The sequence below is a fragment of the Gastrolobium bilobum genome, unplaced genomic scaffold (genome assembly GCF_033153095.1).
Source record: "Gastrolobium bilobum isolate Gb01-03AN ecotype WA unplaced genomic scaffold, APGP_CSIRO_Gbil_v1 utg11463, whole genome shotgun sequence".
Lineage (NCBI taxonomy): Eukaryota > Viridiplantae > Streptophyta > Magnoliopsida > Fabales > Fabaceae > Gastrolobium > Gastrolobium bilobum.
The window spans coordinates 223,124-238,351 of NW_026896863.1; the positions used below are offsets into that span (position 1 = coordinate 223,124).

At 34.6% G+C, this 15,228-nt stretch overlaps 1 protein-coding gene across 1 annotated transcript; it reads right to left on the reverse strand.

Annotated features, from left to right (window-relative positions):
* Positions 1 to 439: 439 nt before the first annotated feature.
* Positions 440 to 3,449, reverse strand: LOC133302470 (protein translation factor SUI1 homolog 1). The gene is made up of 5 exons (XM_061502246.1): positions 3,284 to 3,449; positions 2,509 to 2,595; positions 1,535 to 1,740; positions 1,408 to 1,461; positions 440 to 707 (listed from the first exon to the last, which is right to left on the reverse strand). Exons 2-5 carry the CDS (start codon positions 2,543 to 2,545, stop codon positions 663 to 665), a joined length of 342 nt encoding a protein of 113 aa, XP_061358230.1. The 5' UTR covers positions 2,546 to 2,595; positions 3,284 to 3,449; the 3' UTR covers positions 440 to 662.
* Positions 3,450 to 15,228: the final 11,779 nt, after the last annotated feature.

Sequence of the window (15,228 nt, forward strand, 5' to 3'; positions counted from 1 at the left end):
AATTTCACCCTTTTTTTTTTTCACCCTTATCTTAATATATTCTTCAGTCACCATAAATTTATACCTTAATATTTGAGGACATCCCCACATATCACGAGAGGATGATCCTTCTCCGGGATATTGGTCATTTGAGTGATCATCCATCAACAAACGTCAGTGCCACCAAATATATAGACGGGCCGGATTTTTGCATATTTAGGGTGAATATGGACGCTTTCACAGTGTGAAAGTAGACTTAATAAAGGATTCTTCTGGTGACTAAACATATCCTAGAGTACCAAAACATTGAAAACTATAAAAGAAAAAAAAGCCAGTAAAATCCGTCTCATCGATTAGTTTCTTGACAGAAAACTTCTGAACAAACTATTGGACGGAACAATCAACTCCCCTTCCAAAGGCGCGTATTTAGAGGATGGTATAAAAAAATACAGCACACTAAGTAAAGATTAACGCATCCAAGTATCTGATATGTAAAATGAGGTTGTATAGAACTCTTATCAAACTGCTTTCATACATGTTACTAAAGTAAATAGCACATAATGTCATAAATTCCATAATCCCACATAACAGATATTAAAAAACTAGAACAAAAAATACCACAATCACATATATGCCCAACTCGAAGTGAGCCAGATAGACTTGACACTCAAATTTCCAGATGCTCAGAAACCATGAATCTTAATATGCTCCTTCTTCACAATACCAGCCTGTTCAAGTCCACAAACAGATTTGATTAAAAAAAATAGTGTTTTTCCAATAATTTAATGTCAACATATTCAATAAAAAAATTTCAATTCCATGCAATGAAAGGCATAAATCAATGTTTACTGGTCACTACATGGCAGAACAAGTATGAGATGCTATCAATTAGAATATCACACAACATTGTGGGCCAGACCCAACTATGATTTGCTCAAAATTCACCTAAATCAGTTCGCAATATAGCAGCAAACATCCAGGACATATAATTTTAAAAAGTTGATAATGGGCAAGTCACTTCCCTACTGTTAACCTAAATCTCAGAAAGAAAGAAAAACACACTCCTTAACTGCCAACTTGCTTCTCTCAAAAGACTAACCAACAAAAACTATAATTGTAACATCACATAACTTACGTACAATTTTAAAAAACATATCTAGTTACATTACTGGATCATTCCCAAATCTGGAGAAACATCAGATTGCACACCAGCATAATGCCAAAAGCATAATCAACAAACTAATTCTCAGACAACCAGTCATATATGTTACACCATTAAAAATGCCACAAACAAGAGCAGCAAAGTAAAAAGAGAAGGGGAAGAGTGAATAACCAAACAAACCATGGGGCTCAGGATAGATGACAATTATAAAAGAAAAACTAATTCAAACAACGTACTAGCTGCATAAAACCAAAGATGATAGTTACCTGAACTAGGAAGGTAGATACATTCTTCCTCTGATCGCCTTGAAGTTGAATAACCTGCACAAACAAAAACGTTATTAGAAGAAACAAGGGGTTGATCATAGTTTAACAAGAGGATGTCAACACAGACCTGTCCTAGTTCTGGGTCCTGAACAACTGTACCATTGCAACAGAACTCCTTCTTAAGGTCTTTAAGTATCTTGTTATAGCTGAATTCTTTCTTCAACCCCTGGACAGTTGTCAAGCTTTTTCTACCATTCCTCTGCTGTATACGAATATGCACATACTCCTTTGACCCAGCACCCGAGTCCTCAGCATTTGCCTCAGCAAAAGGATCTAAAATTGTTGACACACATCCCACACAGCATTCATATATTACTAAGAGAATCAATTGATAAACCTGATTTCCATAACCACAGTAACTAAGCATTCCAAACAATAAACGTCATGTAAGGCTGTAAGATTGGATTTTAACACAACCTTCATATATGTCAAAACCCAAATTTATCAATGCATTAAAATCCTATATATAACCACCTCAAACCAATCAAAAAAAGTAAACTATATTATGAGAAAAGTTCTGTGCAAGTGTCAGCATCTTTTTTGCATCTTGTTCAACAATGGAATGTAACTAATTGATATTAGCCCCAAAAAAATTAAATATATAAAATAATCCTATTATAAAAGTTAAAAGTGAAGAACATGGACCAACTTCATGCCCAGATTTCTTGAATATAGTAAAAGGTTTATAACTTCAAGATTTAAACATAAAAGTGCATAATATCAAATTAGTTAGGTAGACTGAAATCTAAAGATAATCAGACATAGAAAAAGTTATCCAACGCAATTTGATTCAGAAGTTATGAAGGAAGTTCTACTATAATTACCCTATTAAAGAAGTGTAGATACTATTGTAGAACTCAAACTGAGGAAAAATTCAAACAAAGGACATGTTATGCTATTGGTGACAACTTTTCCAAAGAACTCAACCATACATAACATATATGCATAGCCAAAACTTATGTCTGTCCCCTCCGTAAGGAATGCATATAATGAACAAGACAATTATCCAAAGACAACATTCCTCAAGAAGTTCAAACATACCGTAGGTAGTAGGAACCTGTGCGTCTAATTCAGACATGAAAATTAACTCTCCGAAACTGAAGCTCCTACCAACCAGATTGCTCAGACCTGGATTTAGAATAATCAAATTAGCTGAATTACAATAACAACAAGCTCCAAAAGATGTCAAAATCATTGTCAATCTCCAATAACACAAAGGAAACATGATATCAGCACAGATAAACCAAAAAATAAATTACGCCAGCACCCAGGCCGGTCAAACAAAACTTAGACTGAGCTGAGCATGTATAGAATAATAAGAAGAAAAATAATAATAACCCATGTTTTGCAAAACATAAAAAACAATGAAATCAAATGATTCAAAATCAGCAGTGACAAAACAAATTCAACATTTATTCAAAACAAAACTTCCAAAGTTGTAAACATTATTGTAAGGTTAAATTAGCGAGCTCTTACTAAATTAAACAATAAGACTAAAAATTGAAATATAAAAAAATTAAACATGATAAATTTTATAATTTTAAGATAGCAGCTATATCGTCAAAGGCACATCGACTAGATCTAAATTACCACAATTGAACAGGGGGAAAAAAAACTCCCCGACGTCACAAAAAATCAAATCTCTTTGTTCCAACAAAGCACACGCTTTTTATCGGGAGGATCTGATCGAAACCAAACAAAACCCCCAAAATTTATACATACTCCAACCAACTATTGACGATTCTACAGAAAAAGCTAATCCAAACACTAGATTAAATCTTAAAAGAAAGACAAAAAGGAAAAATAATCATGTTACCTGATCCTAGTTTAGGGTTTCGACAAGTCTCGGACTGGGTTAAGGATTGAACCCTAAATTGGATAAGGCTGAACTCTTCGCGATCTCTCTCTCTCTCTCTCTCTCTCTCTCTCTCTCTGAATGTGCTATGTTTGGAAGGAGAGAAATTAAGAAAGAAATCGAATAGGAATAAAAACTCTAGTTTGACGTTTGTTACTTTAAATGACAGTATCTCATTTCAAAAGAAGATAGATACAAAAAATGGTTATTATGAGATAGAAAGTAAGTGATTTTTTTTAATTTAAATTTTAAATAAAAAATTTATTTTGTATTTATCTCTCTTCTGAAATGACATAACTTTATGCATTCAAAATGACAAATATTTTTTTCTTAAAATAAAGATATTGATGTTTTTCATTTTACACATATAAGTTATATTATTCTAAGAGAAATAGATATAAAAATACAAATTATGCAAAAAAATAGGTGATTTTTTTAATTTAAATTTTAAATAAAAAATTAATATTTTGTGTCTATTTTTATTTTAAAATAATATAATTTCATATAATTTAAAATGATAAATATTTTTCTCAAAAATAAATATAGAGAAACGTGAGGCGCACTTAGCTGCAATGAGCATCACGTGTGATGATAAATTTCTACTCACGGAAACGGGTAAGGAAAATCACGCGCTGCCCCCAGTAAATGACACGGACACCCCTGGCGGGGCTTTGTCCACGTTTCCCAAAACCTGGCGCGTAGAACTAATTGTTTGGTTAGTAGTAAGGGTGTTAACGAGCCGAGCCGAGCCGAACCTGTATTCAAATGTGTCAGACTGACCTTACTCTGTTACCTGTTACGAATATAATATCAGCCTGTGGTCTAGCTCATTTACAAAAAATAAAAGCCTTGTTTAGCCTGTTACTCTGTTTAAAAAACATAAGACAACAAAAATTTATCCAAACAAAATATACAATCAACATCACTAGTAATTCTATAAATATTCATAAATTTAATATATATCCAAATAGCATAATATAAAATAAAATCATTTAAAAAGTCTGTTTAATTAATAAAATGAGATGAAATGAATTGAGAAGAAAGAGAGGGCTATCACAAGTAGTATAAAAAATTAAAAAAATAATATTAGGCAAGCCTGAGAGGCTCTAAGGCCGAGCTTTTGAATTGGAGCCTGAGGCCATTTTATTAAACGAGCTTTTATACAAGTCCAAGCCTGGGTCCAACAATCAATTTTAAATATGTAAGTTCAAACCTTCACGAGCCGAGCTAATGGCCCTTGGCTTGTTTAGCACCTCAGTTAGTAGAGGAAGAGTAGCGTTTCCATACAAGGGTAGAGCTGTCAATTCATCTAAAGCAAGCTGAGATAATACTTGGAAGAAACAATCTGGAAATATAAAAAAAATAAAAATACACACTCCTGAAACATGGCTGATTGGCCTCTGTTAAAACTTAAAATACGGGTAGGTTATATTTATATTATATTTTCTCTTGCCATTTTTTATAATTAAATTTTTTATTCTTAAATTAAAATCAAATTAAAAAATTTGATTTTATAACTGATGATATAATTCTGATCTAAAGATAAAGAAAATAATTGCAAGATATTATAAGAAAAAATATGTTATAACTTATAAGTATAATATTTCCCTTAAAATATATACAAGGTTTGTTTTCAACTTCAAATTATAATAACCGTTTAAAAATTTAAATTTATAACAAAAGAAATAATTTTGAAATCTCAAATCCAAGATTAATGTTATACTTTGATGCTGAAAATCAGAGTTAGAATTAGCGAGGGATTATGGTAGGTGACTATCACGTTAAACTTATAGGAGAAATCTTTCTCCTTTCAAATGACACAACTTATATCATTTCACTCTTACAAAGAAGTGATACTCATATCTTTATTTTTTGGGAAAAACTACTCTTATGTTACATGTGATAAATTTCTCTTGTACACACCCTTCGATAACTGTGCTACCTTTTTTTTCTTTTCTTTTTATTTTTCAGGTGGTGGAGCCCACAAGTTTATCTCTATAACATGAGATAACTTATCTCCTTTAACATGAGATTAATAAAACCCTTATTTATTTATGTTGTCCACTCTCTCTCCCCCTTTATCTATCTCTTTCTTTCTCTTAAAATGACATAACTTACATTCTTTAAAATGATACATATTTTTTCCTAAATTTATATAAATATTATCTTACATCTTTTCGGATATAGAAAAAATGTATTAAAATATTATCTTAGATTTTTTTTTCAGCTTCTCTTATCCTTATAAGTATAAGCTTAGATCAAATATGTCTTTACAAAAACTCTTATAATAATAATAAAAAATTATAACTAAGAAAAAAAGTCAAAAGCTCTGAGAAAAAGTTTTTTTAAGTTGTATCAACTTTTTTTCAAATATATGTTTTTTTTTTTAAGTTAACAGCTTTTAAGTAACTTTAAAACTAAAATTTTTATATATTCACCAAAAAACTTATTGTTTTATTTTTAAAATTCTATTTTTTAGCTTTAACTTAAAATTAGTTTTTAGCTTAAAAAAAATACCAAACAAGCTATTAGTCTTCAAGGTTTTATCTAAAATAATTATCTTATATGATATTATTTTGGAAAAACTTTATTTTCACCTACTCTGATTTTATGATTTATCACTTACCCTATATGGTTATAAATTTGTCAGTTAGACTCACTGTGCTTAAAGAATTTATCATTTAACCCCCTAAGGTTTCAAATTTTCACTTACACTCATTATGGTTACAAAAATATATCACTTTAGAGGTGGCAAAGTGGGCGGGACGGGCCAAAAAATGAGTCAGTCCGTCCCGCCCTGTTTGGCGGGTTAGGTGGGTTGGCCCGTCAACGCGAGCCTATTTTACACTGACCCGCCTTGGCCCGCCTATACTCGTCATCAACCCGCCAAAAAATGAGCCCGCCCGCCCCGCTTTTGAGAAAGGTTGAAAAAATCAGCCTGCCCCGCCCCGTTTGGCGGGTTGGCCCACCGAGCCGAGCCCGTTTTGCTGGCTCTTAGACCCCTTGTGGTCTTATAAATATAAAAATATTTACTTTTTCCAAATTTTATTTTATATAATTATGATATTATCAAATAAAATTATAATAAAATTAAGAATTAAATTAAAAAAATTCAAATTTATTTATTTTGAAATAATTTATAATTTATCATATTTTTTATTTAATTTAAAAATGAAAAAACTTCTTCAACGTAAATTAAATATGTATTATCAAAATAATATATTTATTTTCTTTAGATAATTTTATAATGATATTGGGTAAAAAATAAATAAAATAAAATAATATTTGATTTGAATTTATTTTCATGATATAAATAAGTCAATTTTGTTAAAATTTATTTTTATTTATTTTTCTTAAATTCATTAAATGAGGATATAACATGTTACCAACAAAAATGAGGATATAACATAAAAAAGAGGGAAAATAAAAGAATTTATATGTATAAAATTATTAGGATATAATTGATATTATTATTAAATAAAATTAATTTAAATTTAAATAAATAATTTATATTTTTTGTTCATAATTATAACATGATAATATAAGATAAAAATTGAGAAAAATAAAAAATAATGTATATATAAGATCACAAGGAGTCAAAATGATATATTTTTGTAACTACAATGATTGTAGATGAAAATTTGAAATCACAGGGAGTTAAATGATAAATTATTTAAGTACAATGGACTTAAATGAGAAATTTAAACCATAGGAGGTCAAATGGTAAATCATAAAATTATAATGCGTGAAAATAATTTTTCCCTATTATTTTCATTAATTATTGGATTGATATCAATTAATTATGATTGGTATCAATTAGGAATTTTTTATTTAATTTTATTTATTTTAATTCATTTGGATTAGAGGAATATCAATTAATTGTAATTAATATAATTAATAATATTACATTTTAATCCTAATTTCTGTTAATTAAGATTCATATCAATTAAGATTATTACCGTTTATTAACCTTGCCAGTTTATTGTATTAGATTCTTATAAAAGGCCATGTGGGTTAATGAAATAAAAAACAAGGAGTTATTTCATCACAATTATTTCCCAATTCTCTTCTCCCCCAATCAATCTCTCATCCTTACATTCTTGCCCTCCCTCTATTAATCATATTCTCTCTTTTTCTCACTATCAACCACAATTCTCCTCTCTTCTCCTTACCCTCTCTAATTTCCCCCTTACATCGTCTTATTATTCATGAAGAAAATTTGCAATGTCTTCAAATCTGACCACGTATTGCTCTATTACCATATTATTTCCGGTTAAATTGATGTAGAGTTTGTTTTCTTTGTCGCTGTAATTATTTTTTTTAACTTGTTCCTCTCATAAAAATTTCTGTCGTACCGTTCGTCTCTTCAAATGCACAGGATATACTTGGAAACTCTAATTAAGATATTGGAGACATTGACCCATTTGTCATAGTATTTACAATTATTTATCATAATGACACGATTTGCTGAAATTTTTTTAAAATGCCACATCACAAACTTGCTACTCCAATAGGTGAGTCTTGTTTGGACACGCGGCGGTGTCTTGCAGGCTACAAATCTCAGCCAGCAGCGTAGCGATAGTGAGATAGGCAGTCAAAATGGCAGATTGCCACATCTGCAAAAGCCTATCTACTTGGCTAAACACGCTGGGCTACTAGCCGAGATTAGGTCGAGCTTTTTTCACGTGATAGCACCCCTTGCGTAACACGAAATGGGCTACATCGTCCACTGTAGTCTACATTCGCATAGAGTTCAATAAATGTTGATCTCGAAATGCATCTACTACTAAAGTGACATCTTCATCCTCAACAATCTCTACAGAAACTCAACTTTCATGTCCCGAGGCACATCTAACAGTCAATCGAGAGAAAACTTGCCCGCATTGTAATATCAACTTCTAATATATTGTCTTTTTCAATTCATTAAAACTGCGCCGCAGGCTCATACGAAATAATTTTGTATCTCCTTCGAAAACTTGCCCATTAGAACCAAAATATTTTCTTCTATTGTAATTTACTATGGCAATTACTGAAACATTACCATCACTCTTTTTGAAAAAAAATACACAAAACTTTAACAAAAAGAAATAATTACAAAATCTGACCTGAAATAGAAACAACGAAATATAGAGCATCGACGAATTGTTGCTGGCTTGCTACTAGGAATGTGGGGGGTGTAGTTATTATATATAGGATTAAGAAATTCGGCCAACAGCTCAGCGAGTGAAGACAAGGTGTTGACATGTGGAAATATCTCAGAAGATCTCGGCTAGCAGCCCAACAAGATACGCAAGGGTGCTGACACATGGAAAAGCTCCACCTAATCTCGACCAGTAGCCCAGCGCGTTTAGTCAAGTGGACAGGCTTTTGCAGATGTGATAGTGTTAAACTTGTATCAATGGTGAATTCATCTATTCAATCGTATTCATCCTCAGTGAGGGGTTTCATATAAATACAAAACAGAGCAACAACTTGCTACTAAGAAGGAAACTACTAAACAACCTGATCTCATCTTGTTACAAACAAACCAAATATACATAACAGTAAACAACAACTTAGATCACAACTAATTTCTATTTTGAATTTTAAATATCATATTTCAACACTCCCCCTCAAGTTGGTGCAAAAATATCAATCATTCCCAACTTATATATTGATTCTTGAAACGTTTTTACTGATCCTGCCTTGGTGAGAACATCAGCGAGTTGTTTTTCAGACTTAATGAAAGGAAAGTGAATTGTGCCTTCATCTAGCTTTTCCTTTATAAAGTGTCTGTCAACTTCAACATGTTTGGTTCTATCATGTTGGATGGGATTATGAGCAATTTCTATGGCAGCCTTGTTGTCACAATGTAAGTTCATAATTTGATCTTGAAACAACCCGAGATCTTGTAGGACTCGTTTGATCCAAAGCAACTCACACACTCCTTGTGCCATTCCTCTATACTCTGCTTCTGCACTTGATCGAGCAACTACCTTTTGTTTTTTACTTTTCCAAGTGACAAGGTTCCCTTCCACAAATGTAAAGTATCCTGAGGTTGACTGCCTAGTTGTTTTGTCACCTGCCCAATCTGAATCACTATAGCCTTCAATGGAGGATGTGCTGTTTTTCTTAAACAGTAACCCTTTTCCCACTGTTCCTTTTAAATATCTTAGGATCCGAACCACTGCAGCCATATGATCACTACTAGGGGAATGCATGAATCTACTTACCACACTTACTGCATATGCAATATCAGGTCTAGTGTGGGATAAGTAGATTAATCTTCCTACTAATCTTTGATATCTTCCCACATCAGCAGCTACTTGGTCAGAATAGATGCCTAACATGTGATTCATTTCCATAGGAGTTTCGATTGGTTTGCAGTCCAACATTCCGGTTTCTGTGAGAAGATCTAAAATATATTTCCTTTGGGAAAGTGAGATACCTTTTTCTGATCTTGAGATCTCAATTCCAAGGAAGTACTTGAGTTCTCCCAAGTTTTTCATTTCAAACTCAGTGTTCAAGTGTTTTTCCAATTTTTTCATTTCTTCCAAATCATCCCCAGTGAGCACCATGTCATCCACGTACACAATCAAGGCTGTGATCTTTCCATTTTGACGTTTTATGAATAAGGTGTGGTCCGCATTGCTTTGACTATACCCAAAGTTCTTCATGACCGATGAAAATCTCTCAAACCAAGCTCTAGGAGACTGCTTAAGGCCGTACAGTGCCTTTTTCAATCTGCAAACCTTTGATTCCCTTCCTGGCTGTGTATTACTTCCAGGTGGTATATCCATATACACCTCTTCCTTGAGATCTCCATTCAGAAATGCATTTTTTACGTCAAACTGTTTGAGGGGCCAATCTCTGTTTGCTGCAAGGGAAAAGAGGATACGAATGGTGTTCAACTTGGCTACCGGAGCAAAGGTGTCTTGGTAGTCAATGCCATATTTTTCGGTGAATCATTTTGCTACTAGTCGTGCTTTATATTTGTCAATGCTACCATCTGCTCTCAGTTTTACAGCATACACCCACTTGCAACCAATTGTTCTCTTGTTTTTAGGTAGAGAAACAAGCTCCCAGGTTGAGTTTTTTTCCAATGCCTCCATTTCAATGTTCATGGCCTCTCTCTACTTAGGATCTTCAAGAGCTTCCTGCACATTGTTAGGTATGCATACAGTAGATAATTGGTTTACAGATAGGGCATATGAGTTAGATAACCTGTGAGTTGAAACATAATTGTTAATAGGATACTTTGCCTTAGCTTGTAGATCTGGTTCATACAATTTTTTGGGATTCCTTTGGTTGGTCTTAGGGAATGCCGAGAAGAAGGTTCATAAGAAGGAGGAGGTTCAGATATTACCTCAATGAGAATCGGTTGTTGTTCAAAAGTACCTCCGGATTGCTGTTCAAGAACATCTCTGTATGCAGCTTCGGCTATTGGAGTTAGAAGTGGAGTTTCAGCTTGTGAATTCATTATGGTGTCTTGATGGATTGCCTCAGATGTAGTTTCGGCTGTAGGATGTGAGTTTGAGTGAGGACTCAATTGTAACAGTACTTCTCCTCCAAGATAATCATCAGATGGTGTCTCCCCCTGAGGGGAAGGACTAAGGACTCCCCCTGATAAAAAAGGTTCCCATTCGTGAAAGGAGACATCCATTGTAACATGTAGTTTGTGTAGAACTGGATCAAAGCATCTGTATCCTTTTTGAGAGTCAGAGTATCCTACAAAAACACACTTAGTAGCACAAGGATCTAATTTGTGACGTAAGGGTTTAGGAGTGTGAACATAGGCACTACAACCAAAAATCTGTGGTTCTAAATTTGGAATATGAGGGATGGAAAAGAAGGATTCAAGTGTTTGTTGAGGAGTTTGGAAACCAAGGACACTAGAGGGTGTCCTATTAATAAGATATGCAGCGGAGAGGACTGCCTCTCCCCAGAACCGTTTAGGAACCTGCATACCAAAGAGAGAAGCTCGAACAACCTCAAGCAAGTGCCTATTTTTCCTTTCAGCTAGGCCATTCTGCTGTGGAGTATATGTGCAGGATTTTTGATGTTTGATTCCATTGTCAAGCAAAAAAGAGCTAAAATTGTGATGTGTGTATTCGGTTCCATGGTCAGTTTGTAGGATTTGAATGCGAGATTGATACTGAGTGAAAATCATAGAGTGGAAGCGTTTAAAAACAGTAAAAACCTCACTTTTTTGTTTTAAAATACTGACCCAAGTCATTCTAGTGCATTCGTCAATAAAAGTAACAAAATAACGTGCTTGAGACAAGGAGGGTTCCCGAGAGGGACCCCAAACATCCGAATGAATAACCTGAAATGGAACCTGACTTTTATTGATACTTGGAGGGTGGGGAACAAGATGGCTCTTGGCCAGTTCACAGATATTACACTGAAAATTTGTTTTATTCAAAAGCGAAAATAAATTGGGGAACAATTTTTGTAAGTAGGGAAATGAGGGATGTCCTAATCTACGATGCCATAACCACATAGAGGCAGAGGCTTGATCGACAGCAGTGGTATTGAACGACTTGACAGAAGTGGTATTGAACGACTTGACAGAAGTGGGAATAGAGCCGTGACTTAAATCCAAAAAATAGAGCTTTCCATGTCTAACTCCATAACTAATTGTCATCCGGGTTGAGATGTCCTGAAACACACAAAAATCAGGCCAAAAAGAAACAGTGCAATTCAAGGAAGTACTAATTCGGGAAACAGATAAGAGATTAAATTCTAAAGAGGGGACTACTAATACAAAGTCCAGGAATAACGAGGGAGAGAGGGAAAGGGACCCTTGGCCAGTAATGGGTGATGTGTTTCCATTTGCAGTGGATATGAAAGGCAAAGTTGAGGGTTGGCAATTATGCAAGTCAGAGGAATTTCTAATCATATGGTCCGATGCACCTGTGTCAATTACCCATGTATGGTTTCCAGACAATGTAGAAAAAGCAAAAGGGTTACCAATTGGACCTTGGTGAGCAACCAAGGCTGCAGGGGAGATGGGCGGTGCGGAGGCAGAGAAGCGGTGGCAATTGCAGCAGTGGAAGGCTTCCGGCGCGGCTGTTTGTTGAAGTCCCACCATTCGGGGTACCCTATTAGCTCATAGCAGCGCTGTTTAGAGTGTCCAGTCGTCCCGCAATGAGTGCACGAGAACTGAGTATGTTTGGCTGATGAGGTTTGCTTGCGAGTTTTGGAGGGGCCAGAGGCAGGAACTGTGAGTAGTGCAGTGGAGTCTGGCGGGAGACGAGCAGAATCCATGGTCTGACGTTGGGTGATTTCGCGACGAACAAAAGCATAGGAGCCCTCAAGATCGAGTTTTGGCTCCTTTCGAAGAATCTCCCCTCGTAGGTGAGCAAAGTCAGGGTCCAAGCCGCTGAGAAAAATGTGCACCCTGAGACGAGCCATGGTGGAGTGGAGGTGAACCACACCAGCGACGGTAGAAGCTTGAGATGGCGTTCGGTGGTCGATTTCTTGGAAGATTGCAAGAAGTTCGTTGTAGTACGTTGCCAGAGGTCGCCCTTGCTGCTTCGTTGTGAAGGATTTCTGGTTTAATTCGAATAGAACCGTTTCATCGGATGCATCGTAGTACGTCCGTTTGCAAGCCTCCCAAATCTCAGAGGCGGTTTCCAATCGTAAGAAACGGGGCATGAGGGAAGGACTCATTGAATCGATGAGCCAACTCTTAACCCGTTTGTTTTCGGTGACCCATGCTTCGACGGTGGGATAGTCTTGGGGGGGGTTTCGGATGCGTTCCGGTGAGATAACCGGTCTTGTTGCGGGCCCCGATCCGCATGTCCATTAGTTGGGACCATAGAGGATAATTCGTTTCGTCAAGGATGATAGACACAGGGAAGGAGGAGGAATCTTGATTGATGATGATGGGATTTGGTGGCTGGGTAGGAGGGACAGGGATGGCGGCGTCGGAGTTTGCAGTGTTATGGTTCGGGTTCTCCATTTAGAAGGAGGACAAATGAAGAGAGTAATGTTTTGGGTTGGGCTGGATGGATGAACAGTAATGGGTTGTGAGAGGAGGATACGAAAAAAAACAATGGGTGGGGATCTGTGTAGTGTTTAAAGGTTAGGCTGATACCATGTTAAACTTGTATCAATGGTGAATTCATCTATTCAATCGTATTCATCCTCAGTGAGGGGTTTCATATAAATACAAAACAGAGCAACAACTTGCTACTAAGAAGGAAACTATCCTAAACAACCTGATCTCATCTTGTTACAAACAAACCAAATATACATAACAGTAAACAACAACTTAGATCACAACTAATTTCTATTTTGAATTTTAAATATCATATTTCAACAGATAGTCTGCCACTTTGACTGCGTATCTCGCCACACAGCTATACGAAATTAGTGGCCTGCAAGACACTGCCACGTATCCAAACAAGACTCGCATGTTGGTGTAGCGAGTTTGTGACATGGCATTTTGAAAAAAATTCACCGAATAGTGGCATTGTGATAAATAATTGCAAATACTATGGCAAATGGGTCAATGTCCCCGGATACTGTTTATACATGTACTAGTTAGTTGGCCTTTATAATTTTCATAGATTAAATTTAATTTTTTACTGTACACTAGTTATTATAGTATCCATCCGACCCATCTTTATCTCCAATGTAGCCGGACACAACTCTAATTTCAGATGTAATCTAATCTAGTTATACCTTTGTCACGGATTTATATTTTGAGTTTATTTTCATTTCAGTCTCTTTAATTATAATAAGTGAAGCTTTTACTAGAGAGAGCACATTAGAATATCATAAAATATATTATACTATCTTAAAATATTCTAAAGTATCTTGCATTATATTTTTTAATAACTTTTACATCTCTTTATATTTTATAATTTTTTTTCTTATTTAATTAAAATATATTACTACAAATAATAATTAATATTTGTCTTTATATCTCATTTCATTCTATATCACGTAATTTCATACAAAAGGTATTCGAAGTCCCTAATCTATTTTCCCTCGTACAAATAAAAATTCCCTTTGGAGAGCTAACCGCATAATGTTGCCTTCAGTAAAAAAATACTTATAGTTTATAAAAAAAATGATAATTTAATTTAGTGATTTAAAACCATAGTTATTAAAACCGGACTGACCCGCCCAGGTCGACCCGAAAATCGGTAAACCGGTCATATAATCGGTCCGGTTGAAGCAACGGACCAGTCATGCATCAGAACCGGTGCGACCCGGCCGGTTTTCATAAAAACCGGTGACCCGGTTTTCATAAAAACCAGTGACCCGGTTGATTAACCGGTCACCCAACCCGGTTTTTAAAAAAAAAAAATTCCAAATTTTTTTTTCAAAAAAATAAAATCATAATGGACATATTTGAATATTTTTTTGCTTATTGACTTACATAAGTTATGTACCTACAACATTAATATTATCTCAAATGTCATTTTCTGAATTTAAAACCCCGTATCACAATTATTATATTTTTATTTGATCCTTTATTGGATAATAGTATGTTATTTATTTTTTTATATTAAAATATTTGAAATATTTATTATTTTTTTAGATATTTGAGTATATTTATAATTTTTTAATATATATTATAAAATTGCATATAATTACTGAGTCATGCGGTTGAACCAGTGACCCACTGACCCAGTACATCGACCGGGTCAATGACCGGGCCGGTTTTAATAACATTGTTTAAATCCCCTCAGGAATAATTCTATTTTCATGTATAATTAAGTACAAAGCCATGTGGCTATTAGAAACTAAACAGTAACACTTGGCCACCTTACCATAGTATCTGCATACGAAAAATGTTACGTGGAAGCACAAAAATAAGCATTCAAGCAAACACAGCCACCCACCCCTTTTCTCTTCCACGTACCTACCTTACATGCAAGACGCCAAATCTTTTATAAATTCCCATCAAC